Genomic DNA, 13,565 nt, shown 5'->3' with positions numbered 1-13,565 from the left:
AGCTGGTAACTAGGACGTGTTTAAATAGAAACATTCCCAGAGAAAGAAGAGAAAACAAAGACACGTGGAGCCAAATAAAATAAGGAACAAGAACAATACGACTGTCTGTGGGTTGAACTCCCCTGGAATATGGAGGCTAAAGGGACTGGGGTGGATCAGAAAAGACACCTGAAGGTCAAGTCTGAGGGATAAAATGACAGCAGAGATGTTACTGAAGACAAAAAAAAAGACTAGAAATCGGGAGAGCTGGGAGGCCTCCATTCACTAGAGTTCATTTTTCCGATGCAAACACATTAGCGAAGTCAAAGTGGAGAAACGAGGAGACCTGTACACTGCATAAGATCCAGGGCGGTTGGGGAGTGAGGAGGGCCGCAGACAGAGCTGCTGAAGGCAAGGAGTATTTGGCCAGGACCAAAGGTTTCCCCAGGGTGGGACCAGGTAACTGCTCTGCCCATCAGAGAGATGTCAGAGTTTCTGCCTGTAAGACAAGCAACAGTGATGTGAACAGAAATGAAAATGGACATAACAAATGAAAACTATCTGTGCCCAAATAAGGTTTACAGGCCCTTAAATGCACAGTCCAGACCCCAACACCTTAAGATTTTGGTAACTGATTGGCAGCAAAATCTGACCTGAACGGCCATGAGGCTATTTAGAGTCTTTCTATAACCCACTTAACTGATTCTTCAGACGTCACTGCAGAAAAATGAACACGTGTGATTACCAGACTCTGCTCGGGATCCTGTGGTAGAGTTTATAGAGTATAAAGGGTATATGCGATATTTTCTGAAAGCTGAACGACTCTGAATTCCAAAGCATGGAATTCTAAGGGGCTATGGGACTGTGGATCTGAATTTTAGGGAAGTGGGCGAGTTCTCTAGGGCAGAGAAGGAAGCTGTGAGCTGCTGTGGGCCGGGCATGTGTCTCTGTTTCCCTTCAGGTAGGTCAGTCATAGTCAGGTGCAGGTTGAGGCATGGTGGGCCCCTTTCATCAGTCAGCCAGGGCCTGGAAAGACCCAGGACCATGACGGAGCAGGACCCTATGGGGCCTTCCCGGGGCACACACCCCACCCCTGCCATCGTGTCCTCTGCCTGCCTCTTGTCTTTAGAAAAACTTTAGCCTCCTAGGTCTTCCCTAAATTCCAACGAATAAATTTAATCAGAGAAGTGAGAAAATGCAGAAACAAAGGAAAACAGTCAAGCAAGACAAAATAATAATAGTTTAGCCATTAAACAAAATCAAGGCTCTTTACTGCCTCCTCAAAGGCTATAGATATTATTTGGAGCCATATCCTTGCGCTATTTTTTGCAGTTACTGAAGCCCCCACTAGGTGGAAGAAGTTGACCGCGTGCCGCCCACAACCCAGACTGGTTGGAACCAGGAGGTTGACGATGTTGATTACCGGTTACCTCACCACTAACCAATCAGAAGAATGTCCACGAGCTGATCACACACCCCTCAGCCTCCTGGCCTCACCCTATCTTTAAAAACCTTTACCTGAAAGCCAGCCGGGGGAACTCAGATCTTTTGAGCGATAGCTGCCTGGACTCCTTGCTTTGGCGCCCTGCAATCAATGCTGCACTTTTCCTTCACCACAACTTCATGTCAGTAGATTGGCTTTACTGCACTGGGGCCAGTGGACCCAAATTTGGTTGGGTAACAGGACCAGCACGGGGCAGGTTCTCATCTCTCCTCCGCTACCGCATCGTCTACCTCACTAGAAAATGCAGGTGAGGTCAAAGAAACACGACAGCACTTTGAGTTAGGTTTGTGGCAGTGTGACTATCACTTGGAGTTCATTTTTATTCTCATTAATTCATGCCTGCTTCATTCATAGATAAAATTTCTTCTGAGGGTCCACACAGAAGATAGGGGGATCCCGTGCCTGTCATGAATCCAGGTTTCTCAAGCAAGTGCTTTAACTGCAACAAGAGTTGAAGAATAAAATGCACGGTTCTCCGTGAGCGCAGCGAACAGGGGGCTGGGTGGGGTCCCTCCGCCGGACCCACAAGGCGCGCCCGGGCTCGGCGGGACAGAGCACGGGGACGCGCAGAAGGTCGCGCCCTCCCTCCACCCCCTCGTCCAGCTGTCTGCAGACCGCGACCCGCACGCCGGCCCCAACTCCCCGGCAGCCCTCTACACGCGTACCCAGCACTCACCCACTCACCCTGGCCCCGCCTGCACCGCTTCCGCTTCCGGCCGTCGGGGCGGGGCTTCCGGCCGACGGGCGGGGCGTTGAGCCGCCTTGGGCTGCCCGGGCCCGGAAGCGGCGGCGGCGGCGGCGCAGGCACCGCAGAGTCGGCCATGGCTGTGAACCTGAGCCGGAACGGGCCGGCGCTGCAGGAGGCCTACGAGCGAGTGGTCAAGGAGAAGTCCCCGACCGACTGGTAGGCGCTGAGGCGGCCAGGGACGGGCCGGGGGCGGGCCGCGGGCGGGCCGCGGGCGGGCCGCGGGCGGGCTGGGGCCGGGGAGCCAGGGGGCGCGGAGCCCTGTCTGCCCCGCACCTGCGCCACACCCCGGGGGGTGGCGGTCCCCACCCTGTCACCCCTTGCTCCACCGTGCGTTGGCAGGTTACACCCGGCGTGGGGGTCCGGTGAGTCCCCAGCCCTTCCCCTCCGCTGGCCACCGGTCTCGGCCCTACGGGCCTCGTTGATGCATCCTGTGCCAGGCTGTGCTTGAGCGATTCGCCAGGTTCTCCTTTCTTGCCCGGGGACTTCCGTGGACAAAGGGGACCTCCACAGCCCTCCTTGAGAAAACGGAAGCAACGCCCGGCTTCTTCCAAACGCTGTGTTCAGGGGTGGGACTCTGAGGGTGGTCTGGCAGCCTTGCTTTGGAGATGTCAGGCAGGAAGGTGGAGGGGTTTAAGTCCCTGGTTCCCTGTGAATATGTATTTCAGAACCTCCCTTTCTCCAAGATGAATATACTTCATATTCCTGAGCTATGGGGAGATGAAGGAAAGGACGATGCTGGTTATGTGTTTGGAAAAAGGTCCCATCTTCCGTCCACCTCCCAGTGACATCCTTTCCTAGGCTGTAGGTGTTAGGGGCTTTATAGTACTGGAAGCCTGGATCTGAAGTCTCTGGGAGAGCCCTGGGCAGTCCACACATAGGGTCTGCTGTCTGTCTTGCAACTGGGGTTGTTTTTTGCATGGTAATTCTCTGTTACCTTCCTTTTTGCTTAAATTGTGTTCACTGACCCGTTTTGAGAACGTGTACTTCCAAGAAATCTGGTGAGTACGATCGAGTGAGGTGACCAGCTTTTGGGGTGGGAGCCTTTTGCCATTGCCTAGGGAGGGGCCCGCTGGGCGTGGCTGAGCCGCTGTGGCTCTCTCCACTTGTCAGGTGCTACTGCTTTCACATGTGTACTTTCCCTGGTGCCCGGCACAGAGTGGCTTTTGTACAGTGTACTGCTGTGACACTGAGGACATTGTTGCCTTGCCTTTCTTTCACCCCCAGGCCTTTTAGGGAAGAGCTTCGGGACACCAGCTGCCTGAGTCTGCAGAATCTCTGGGGCCACGTCGATGTGGGCAGGTCCCCATTCACTAGCTGAAAAAATATCTAGACCCACGTCACTTCCCTGCTTAAGCTCCGCAGTGGCTTTCTGTTGCATCATAAACACAGCCTGGACTCTTTGCCATGGCTGACAGGCTCCTGACCGCCCCTCCTGTTTACCGTGCTGTGGTCACACCTGTTAACCACCACTCTAACTTTCTTTCTTTCTTTTCCTTAAACTTGCAAAGGTGTTTTCTCCTCACAGGCCTTGTTCTTTCTGCTTCCTCTGCCTGGAGCGCCTTTCCACATCATCCTAGGGGGCTCCCCCAAACTTCATTTCTCAGCTCTAATGTTGCCTTTTTGGAGAGGCCTTTCTGGATTCCTGTCTCCCTGGCTGCAGTCCCATTTTCCCGTCTCCCTGGTTGACTGCCTTCAGGCATGCACCAGACCCCCTCACTGATTTTCTTGTCACCTTTGCTCTTCACAAAAAGAGAAAGGGTGGGGTAGTCACCATCTCTGTCCCTGATGTAGGGGTACTGAGAGCGGTGCAGGAAAAGTGGCAGAGGATATCAGAGCAAGAACAGGTGGTCTCCGGTGTGGCGGGTCATAACAAGTTTCTCATGCAGAGTGGGTGCCCTGGGCCAGGCCCTGGGGCTGGGTGGGATGGAGAGCAGCCACAGCATCAACTCTCCATACCAGCTTCTGGTTCCCCCAGGTGGTTCTTCCCCTAGATTGTGGCATGTTTGCTCACTTCCTGCACCAACTGCACTGTCTGACAGTACGCTAGTGTTGGGGTGTGTGTGTGTGTGTGTGTGTGTGTGTGTGTGTGTGTTGTGTGTTTGTCTCCCATTAGAAAGTAAGTTCCACAGGCAGGGCCTCTTAGGGATTATTTGTAGCTGCATTCCCATCGCTAGCAAGCAGCAGGTTCTCAGATGAGGCTGTTGGAAAGTGACTGAATTATAAGGTGCTCAGTGCCCCATGCTCCTTGTGCTATATGCCTGCACAAGCCAACACACCGTTTTTTTTTCATGTCGGTTTGAAAGAAGGGTTGTTCGATTGAATGTGGGATGAACCTCTGAACCAGGAACATTCAGGAAGGTGGCTTAAGCTGGAGCACAGGGTGGAGGGGAATGAAGTCAGAGGGGTAGGTGGCTGGCACACAGCGTGGCCTTTGCCACCTGCTGGATCCCTTCTTGGAAAAGCTAAGCTGAGCAGCCATCTCTGTTTCTTGCTGCTTGTCTGGTGCTCCTGTCTCCTTCAGCCAGGGGCTTCTCTCCTCCAGGAGGAAGGCTGGCCACCAGAGTCTGGATGTCTGCCACCACCCAAGTCTTCTTTTTCCCTGTTTTTCTGAGTGTTTCTCTCCTGCACTCTCTCTCCTCTGCTGGGAAGCAGTGGTTCTTTCCTGGCAGTCTGTCCTCCCTCCCAGCCAGATCTCTGGACCTGGGTCTAATTTCTTCTGACTTTCTCAGACTTAGTTAGGCAGCTCTGCCCAGTGGCATTAGCGAGGCCCTGGGGAAGCTGAGTGGAAGTTGACATGGTTCCTGTCAGACTGTTGACCCTGGAGCTTCTGTCTGGCACGCCTCAGCAGGCGTGTGCCGTGGAGCGTGGGGTGACGATACCCCAGACCGGGTTTTGCCTTTGACTTGCTGTCCGATGGATTAGCACCCTCACCTTGTGGTCTGCCAGCACTCCCTGGAGCTGAGCTGCTGCAGAGTTCATGCAGATGTCTGGGCTTCATGTGGACTGTACAGAAGCCACCTATTCTAGAATGTTCTCTTTGAGTGACCTTTGTTCTGGTTAAGGGACCTTCCGTGGCCCAGATTTAATACAATTTACCATAATTTATAAGCCCAAATCTTTACCAGAGTTCTTATGAATAATTAGGCTTATAGGAGAAGGGCGGTGTGACCCAGGGTCACCTGTGGAGACCTAAGGCTCTGCTAGATATAGCACGTGCCCAGCCAGGGAGCCTGTCTTGTGAGGAGCCTGACTTCATGTTGAGTCATGGCCCCCGTGGTTTCCAATGCCATATGCAACCGATAAAAGCCTGTGTGTGCTGGAAGAGCCTCAGGCCAGACAGACCTGCTCCACCAACCCTTCAGGCTTCCCGGAAGACCACAGATATACACAGGGTCATTGAAAATGATCGTATTTCTCCTTCCTGCTTCTCCTTGGGGTGCTTGGGTTTCAGGAATATGCAGGAATCTTTTGTTTGTTCAGATTCACATACATGGTAGCTAGGTGAGTATTTCACACATAAATGTGTAGAAGGTTGCCATAAAACTTCACAGCTTAGTTCTCTTCTGAGCAGATGTCTGCCCCCCGTTTCCATGGTCTTGTCCTCACGACAGGCCGCTCTGGTGAGTCGGGCCGGCTGCAGCTGAGAAGGCTCAGCTCTGGGAGGCCCGGTGGCCTACTGGGATCCTGCCTTGTAGTTCAGAGTGGGGTCCGTGGCAGCCTACGGGTTGCTGTCAGGCTGCGCTCTTTGGGGTGCAGCGTGAAGCCTCGGTGGGCACGGTGAGGGCAGATGGTGGCCAGGGCCCTGGCTGTAGAGCCTGTCTGTGTTTCGTTTCAGGGCCCTCTTTACCTATGAAGGCAACAGCAATGACATCCGTGTGGCTGGCACTGGGGGTGAGTATGACCAAGCGAGGAGGCTCTTAGGGACCATCAGGAGGCAGAGCCCGGGAGGGAGGGTGAGGTGCGTGGACGGGAGAGAGTCGGGCCGTCAGTGCTCCATCTCTGCTGGCGTTTCAGCCGTCACGGCAGGAGGAAGGGCACTCAGGGTGCCTAGGTGTCCCCTGCATGTGGCGTGACTGCAGTGACACCTCCCCTGACTAAGGGTGCGCCTACCCCGCATCGGTTTCATGCAATGTTGAGGAATTCCCTGGTCCCCTGATCGGGCTGACTGCAGCCAGCCGGGCCGGACAGAGGCTTCCGCTGAGCAGTGCGGGCCCCCCCGGCACTCACAGCTCCTTCTGGCCAGCTTCGGGTTTCAGATGTTTCTGAGTGAAAATACCTTCTCCTTGGCTTTCCCTGCCTGGTGGTGCAAGGCAGCACTGCTCTCTGTCTGTGTTGTCGTTGGGAAGAGCTGAGATGGGAAGTAGGCCAGCCCTCTCCAGCTTGCAGGCAGCCCAAGGCCTGGGAAGAGCTGAGATGGGAAATAGGCCAGCCCTCTCCAGCTTGCAGGCAGCCCAAGGCCTGGCCTGCACTGCATCCTTAGCCCTGGGCTGCAGCTGGGAGGGTAACGGTCCCACAGAGCTGGGTGCTGGTGGTGGAGGAGAAGGTGCAGACACATCCTCCCCTCTGTCCTCTTCCTGGTGGGCTGAGTATCTGCAGGGCACACCCTCACCCAGAAGAGGTCACATCAGTGCCCGTGGTCCACTGGGACAGGGTGACCTGGAAAAGTGCTACTCAAATACGGAGTGATAGGAAGTGCCTCGGGAAGAACAGGCTCTTGGCCAGCGCTAGGTAGAGGGGTAGAAACTGCAGGCCCCCCACCTGATACCCCTGACTCCTCCTTCTCAAGGCCAGCTCACCTGACCTGGGAGACACAGCTTCACTGTTCAGTGCATGTTCACTAGCATGTTCTCTGCTTGCCCCATGAATGGTTCTGGTGACTTGTTGGTAGAAAACGTCTCCCTCTTTTGAGTGCCTCTCCTTGGTGGTCCTCTTTCTAGAAGGACTGCCACTGACGGTGGTCTCAGGTGCAGTGTGATGCCAGAGGGGACTGAGGGTTGCAGAGTTCAGCCTCATTTCCTACCACCATCCTCAGTGGTATTCGCAGGCTCTGCTGTAAGAGCCCAGAGCAGGGCCTCAGGACTTCCCCAGGTTCTGTGGAGCCCTGTAGCTAAAATACCTGATCCAGGTCCTTCTCACAATCTGAGGAGGTTTGGGATACCTGATGAGAACCCCAAACTCTAGTACATGCTGGGGCTCACAGCCTGAGTGTCAGGGGAGAACGGCATAGGGTGGTTCATTCCTATGCCCCATCACTCCCTTATCCCTACTCAGAGAGTCTAAGAGCTGAGGCCCTATATGGCGGAAGGTTAACATCTGCTTGGGACCCTCTGGGTGGCCCTGGAGTCTGAGCAGACGCGGGCAAGGGCAGGGTGACTCACATCAGGCCCTGTTATCCCAGGGCGGTGTGTGGAGTCCAGGCAATGGTAAGATTGTTGCAGAGCCTCTCCATTTGGAGGTCTGGTGCCTGCCTGGTTTGTAGCACAAATGACATTTTTACTTCCAGAGTTACCTGTGGGTTTACAGGAGTGGTTTTTAGACTAGTGTGGCTTAAAAAATCACCTGAGGTGCCTTTCCTCCCTCCCTCCCTCCCTCCCTCCCTTCTCCCTCCCTTCCTTCGTCTCCATTGTTTCTTAGGGGCTTTCTCTCGTTGTGGTGAGCGGGGCTGAGGTGCTTTTCACAAATGCAGATCCTGGGTCCCATCCAGTTCTCATCAGTCAGCTTAGTGCGGGTAGGTCTAGGAATCTGTGCAGATGGGGCTGAGAACCCTGGTTTAGAGGCAGCTGGGGTTTCCTTTCCTGGTGGACTAGGTGCCAGGGTGGGCGTGGGCTGCCTGGGCTGCCCCTGACTCTCCTTGTGACTGCTGCAGAGGGGGGCCTGGAGGAGATGGTGGAGGAGCTCAGCAGTGGAAAGGTGATGTACGCCTTCTGCCGAGTGAAGGACCCCAACTCCGGCCTGCCCAAGTTTGTCCTCATCAACTGGGTATGTGGAACCCGAGGGCTTCTGAGTTCTCATCCAGGTGTGGCCTTTTCCTCCTTCGCGCTTTGCCTTTTGTGACTGGAGCAGAAGAGGACTTGACTTTAGAACAGCTTGAATCTGGTGAATGAACAGAATAGTGGATTAATTCAGTCTGGCCCAGAGCATGCCTAGGGCCTTGCTAGTGCAGAACCCACTGTCCAGCCTGGAACGACCCCTGGGAAATGGACTGCACACAGTCACAGGTCACTCATGTTCTTGTCCCCTTCGGGGCGGTCATCCTGAGGGAGCAGAGGGCCTGGATCAGGGCTGGGAGAGCATGGGGAGTACAGGACAGGGGCTCTAATGAAGTGGAGCCCCCTGGTGGGGACTCGGGGATTCTAAGGCAACGCCCCACAGCGGGCGCTGGCCACCGTCCTGCTCCAGGAGCCTCCCTGACGCGGAGGTATAGGTATGGGGGCTCACCGTGTCCTCTGCTTTGGGGTTGTGGTTTGCTCTTTCCCGGGACACAGGGAAACTGCCGAGTCCCTGGCGTGGGCAGTGGCTTTGCGGGGAGACCTGGCTCACGCCGAGGGATCGGCGGCTCATGCTGGGTGTGCTCTGTTGCAGACCGGCGAGGGTGTGAATGACGTGCGGAAGGGAGCGTGCGCCAACCACGTCAGCACCATGGCCAGCTTCCTGAAGGTGAGGGCTGCTCCGTACAGGGCCTCACAGAGTCCACCAGGTCCCTAGGTTCCAGGAGGGTGTGAGTGAGCGGGAATCACAGCCAGAGTTGGAAGGGTGCCTCACGTCCCGATGCTCTGTCTGGACTTCGGGGCGTAGCCAGAGGCTGCTCTCCTCTTGCCCAGGAGGTAGCCAGAGGCACCTGCAAGCTGGCTTCAGCAGAAAGGAAGGACGAAGGACCTTGAGGAGGCCCTGCTGGAGCTGGTCTTGGGGCGGGGCTAGGCCTTGGGTTGCATTTGCTTTATGAGTACAAACTTAGCAGTACTAGCAGGGTTTGGAGGAGAAGGGAAGTTGCTTAAGCTCACAACCTCAGCGTGCGTGTTCCCTTTAATGCATTCTTTTCTAGTCCATTTCTGCACGTATTGATTTCAGTCATCATATAATGGAACCTTGCTTAATTTCAAAAGCATTTTGCATCAAAGAGCATTTGTTGTTCACTTGTCAGCTTACTCTTTGCATTTCTTTGGTCACTGGCAAGGAGGCTCAGGACTTTGTTTTCTGGTTCTGCCAACACCTCTTCAGATGCACCTCAGTTTCTCCATCTAGGAGCTGAAAGAGAAGGTCCCAAGCTTATTGGTATTTAGTAACAACAAGGTCATAGTTCTGACTTCTCAAGAAGAAATCAGTAACTTGCTTTTTGTAGAAAATGTGCTTGTTTCCAGGTGACTTTAAAGGTTGGCTTTCATTCACTAGAAAGAAGCCCGTTAATGCCGGGGCTGTCTTGTAGCACCACAGAACAGGCCACACCGTGGAGGGCAAGGGCCTCGCACGCAGGCTGGGACAGGAACGATGGGTTTCCCTCAGCTGGTTTTTCTGAGGCCTTGGGGAGAGCGTGCCTTGCTTCCCGGCAGGCTCTCCTGACCCTGAGCGTGGTGCAGCCGTTGTGCTGTGCAGACCGAGGTGTGCGGCCTGTCCTCTCCTGGGGTTGCAGTGCTGCTTCTTCATTAAGTGCTGCTCCTGCTGCAGGGGGCCCACGTGACTGTCAACGCCAGGGCTGAGGAGGACGTGGAGCCCGAGTGTATCATGCAGAAGGTGGCCAGGGCCTCGGGGGCCAACTACACCTTCCACAGAGAGAGCAGCCGCTTCCAGGACATGGGCCCCCAGGCCCCAGTGGTGAGTGCTCTGTGGGCCTGAGGTGGCCGGGCAGGAGCGTGCAGGTCTCGCTGCCGGACCGATTAGACCCGCCCTCAGCGCTTTCTCCCTCTGGCTGGGCTCCCCCTGCCTGGCTTGCAGTCCTGGAGCCGGACTGAGGTGCGGGTGGTGACCCCGAGCCTGACAGGGGCAAGAGCTGCCTCCCGGTGAGGCGGGTGCTAGTGGGCGTGAGGCATGGCCTTTGACCCTGCCTGGTAGGTGCAGAGCCCCTTATGTGCGGTCGGAGGTTCTCTGCAGGGAAGTTCCATCCACCCTCCAGGCCGTGGCACCAGAGTGTCCTGTGCCGCCCTGGACGGTGGTTGCTTTGGAGAAACCTCTGGTGGTGGACAGGGCAGGCCCCTCTGAGTTGTGGCAGACGGACGCCTGTGGGCCTGTGGTCTGGTGCGGGATGGGAGCTGGGGTTCTTGGAGACCCTGTGGGTGCTGCCATGGCAGTCAGCTGTCTGAGAGGCCCCTGTGCAGAGGCCTGCCTCAGAACTGCCCCGCCTCCAGGAATCTCAGGCAGGCCGAGGGGCCTTTCGTGCCTTGGCTTCCCTCCACAGGGGCCTGGTGCAGCCAGAGACTCCTCCAGTGTTGTCTGGGGTTGAGTCTTCCCCCTTGTGGTTTCCAGGGCCTTTCAGGCCCTCTTGGTAGCAGTCTCCTTACGGGTCACTGGGCCAGGCGCCACTCCCTCTGTCAGGAGCCATCCTAACAGTTCTTACCTGCGTTCTGTGCGCCTGTCAATGACCCCGTAGTGAATTCTCTGTCCCCCTCAGGGCTCTGTGTACCAGAAGACCAACGCTGTGTCTGAGATCAAAAGGGTTGGCAAAGACAGCTTCTGGGCCAAAGCAGAGGTAAGTGCCGCCCAGGGCATGAGGAGGAGAGCTGGCGTGTGCACCAGATAGGAAACGGTTTACTTGCTGTGTCGCGGTTTTTCTTACAACAAGCTCGTAGCACAGATGTCCCCGGTGGCGCCCCGTTGCAGATGGTTGAGCTCAGGGTTAGAGGTTAGAGGTGTTATAGGGAACAAGGCCAGTGGGTGTCGCTGTAGAGCGCACTGCCTGGGCGGGCCAGGCTGCCGCCGGCCGGGTGCGCGGTGCGGTGCGGTGCGGTGCGGTGCGCAGAGGCCGAGTGGGGCCACCGCCTGCGGCTCTCCCTGCAGAAGGAGGAGGAGACCCGCAAGCTGGAGGAGAAGCGGCGGGCCGAGGAGGAGCGGCGGCGGCTGGAGCAGGAGCGCCGAGAGCGGGAGCTGCGCGAGGCCGCACTCAGGGAGCAGCGCTGTGGGGAGCAGGGCGCCGAGGCCGGACCCCAGAGGTGAGGCGGGGCTGCCCCCCGCCCCCCGGCCCCCCGCCCCGGGCCTTCCCCCCTCCCTAGGAGTGGCCCCCGGGGCAGCTGAGGGCCCGCTGGGCTGTAGCTCCTCCCTCTGCCCTTGCCAACAGGAAGGGTGAGCCGCACGAAGCGCTTTCCAGGAGCCGAGCGGAGCCGGTGAGTCTTGGACGCCCCCACCTTGAGGGGCCGAGGTGACGCGCACGGTCCCGATCTGCTGAGGCTCGTCCGTCCGGGACAGGTGCGCAGGCTGCCTGCTGTGAGCCAGGGTGGCCGTGTGGGTCCCTCCACATGCACACCTCCCGCCCAGCAGGCCTGAGGGAGGGGCTTACTGGGAGGGGCCTACAGCCTGCTGGGGCAGATTGGAACCTGGATCACAGGGTGTGTCAGGGCCGGCAGTGGAGAGGAGAGCCAAGGGCAGAAGCTCAGCCCGGCATGGACCTCCGCCTGGTCCTGGAAGAGGCCTGTTAGCCCCTCAGCTTTGGTGTTTTGCTTCCTGACCCCCTGCACAGCTGCAGGGAGCCAGGCAGGCCGATGGCTCCCGGATCCTCATTCACTGCCGGCTCCGTGCGCGCTCCTTCAGGAGCCTGTCTGTCCACAGCCAGCACACCCACGGGAGATTTTCAAGCAGAAGGAGAGGGCCGTGTCCACCACGTCCATCTCCAGCCCCCAGCCAGGTGAGACTTCCCTCTGCGCCCAGCTGTGAGGCAGGGGAAGGCGAAGGGGAGCCTGGGGTCCCAGGGCAGGGCCCCCTGACTTAGTGACAGATGTATCAGAAGGCGAAAGGGATGAGTAAGGAGCCCGTGCTCGTGAGGGTCGCTTCTGGCACGGGAGCCGGGGACCTGGGTGTCCCCTTCCTGCTCTTGACCTGGTGGGACAGGAGGGGCCATGTGTGGCTCTAGAGTGGACACCCTCCAGCGCCGGCCCTGTAAACCCCCCAACGCGGGGCTGTTAGCTGGGTCTCAGGGGCCTGCATCAGTCACCGCTCTGGCCCCCAAAGGCTATATCGGACTGCAGTGCTGGTCAGTTCTCCAGCACTGCACGTGGCCCCCAAAGGGCTGCTTGGAGTGTACGACGTGTGGGTGTGATGTGTGCACGGCAGGTGGTGTTCCTGCAGCTGCGGCATGTCCCTGTTTGCTCCCTGCGTGACAGCCACTGTCCCAGAGCAGGTCCACCCTCCGGGCAGTACGGGACACAAAAGGGCAGAGAGGGCTCGGTTCTTCCCCCTTTCCAGCAGTGTGATGTCTTCGATGTTTACCTTTGGTTTGCAGGCAAGCTGAGGAGCCCCTTCCTGCAGAAGCAGCTCACCCAGCCGGAGACCCCCCTCAGCAGAGAGTCAGCTCACGCCACCTCAAGGCCCAGGGCAGGCAAGACTCTGGGCTGCCCTGTGGGGGTTTGGGGGTGGGAGGGAGACGTGGCCTGTCCTCTCCCCTCCCCTGGGTCAGAGTGGGCCGTGTCCTCCCGTGCAGATCTCCGCGAGGAGCCGGTGCCCAGCGCCCCTCCGTGCTCGGTGCCGGTGGAAGAGGAGGCCGTGTACGAGGAGCCCCCAGAGCAGGAGACCCTCTACGAGGAGCCTCCAATGGTGAGTGCTCTGCAGCAGGGCAGATGTGTGAGGGGCCCACGTGCCCAGGAACGGGCTCCTTGGCCGTACCCATCTCGGGATGCCTGACTTTTCCGTGGCTCACTAGCTGTGAATTACCTTGTTTAATTCTGGAGCATCCCGTGCCCCGTGTGCCCTCCCCCCAAGTCTGCCGTGAGCCCTGGTCACAGGCAGGGTTGAATCTGGGTGACCACGATCCCGGACTTCTCCTCTTCTTTCCCATCCGTGGGCAGGTGCAGCAGCAAGATACCAGCTCTGAGCCCACTGACCACTACCCGGGGCTGAGTGGGAAAGGCCTCTGTGCCCGGGCCCTGTATGACTACCAGGCAGGTAATGTGCTGCAGCCCTGCCACCTCAGACCACAGGGCCCAAGATCAGGAGGCAGGATTTGCGGGCTCCCTCAAGGGGATAGCCCCGGGGCGTGTCGGAAGTGAGGACAGGAGGGTGAGAAGGGAGAGTGGGTGGGTGCCCCGCACAGCTCAGGCCTCCCCACATGCTCCCGGCAGCTACTTGCCGTCCACTGGTGTGAATGCCAGTTGCCCGCCTTGTTCTAGTGTGGGAAAGTGTGGCCAGAAAAGAGGG

The 13,565-nt window shown here is 57.6% G+C and overlaps 1 protein-coding gene across 9 annotated transcripts in view; it reads left to right on the top strand.

Moving 5' to 3' along the window:
- The first annotated feature begins 1,525 nt into the window (after window positions 1-1,525).
- Window positions 1,526-13,565, top strand: part of DBNL (drebrin like) — a 50,172-nt gene continuing 38,132 nt past the window's right edge. For 2 of the 9 annotated variants that reach the window (XM_067042975.1, XM_067042979.1), the window contains exons 1-12: window positions 2,203-2,387; window positions 6,067-6,122; window positions 8,098-8,210; window positions 8,814-8,888; window positions 9,894-10,040; window positions 10,834-10,911; window positions 11,220-11,371; window positions 11,497-11,542; window positions 11,985-12,060; window positions 12,655-12,750; window positions 12,853-12,965; window positions 13,217-13,313. In XM_067042975.1, coding sequence (XP_066899076.1) covers window positions 2,305-2,387; window positions 6,067-6,122; window positions 8,098-8,210; window positions 8,814-8,888; window positions 9,894-10,040; window positions 10,834-10,911; window positions 11,220-11,371; window positions 11,497-11,542; window positions 11,985-12,060; window positions 12,655-12,750; window positions 12,853-12,965; window positions 13,217-13,313 — 1,132 coding nt within the window. In that variant the 5' untranslated portion in view covers window positions 2,203-2,304. Of the gene's footprint in view, window positions 1,731-1,837; window positions 2,388-6,066; window positions 6,123-8,097; window positions 8,211-8,813; window positions 8,889-9,893; window positions 10,041-10,833; window positions 10,912-11,219; window positions 11,372-11,496; window positions 11,543-11,966; window positions 12,061-12,654; window positions 12,751-12,852; window positions 12,966-13,216; window positions 13,314-13,565 lie in introns of those variants that run through there. The other 7 variants (XM_067042977.1, XM_067042976.1, XM_067042982.1 and 4 more) reach the window with 5 other exon arrangements.

Source organism: Kogia breviceps, chromosome 9 (genome assembly GCF_026419965.1).
Source record: "Kogia breviceps isolate mKogBre1 chromosome 9, mKogBre1 haplotype 1, whole genome shotgun sequence".
Lineage (NCBI taxonomy): Eukaryota > Metazoa > Chordata > Mammalia > Artiodactyla > Physeteridae > Kogia > Kogia breviceps.
Note: the sequence above shows the minus strand (reverse complement) of the source record. Positions and strands in the feature narration are given on the sequence as shown.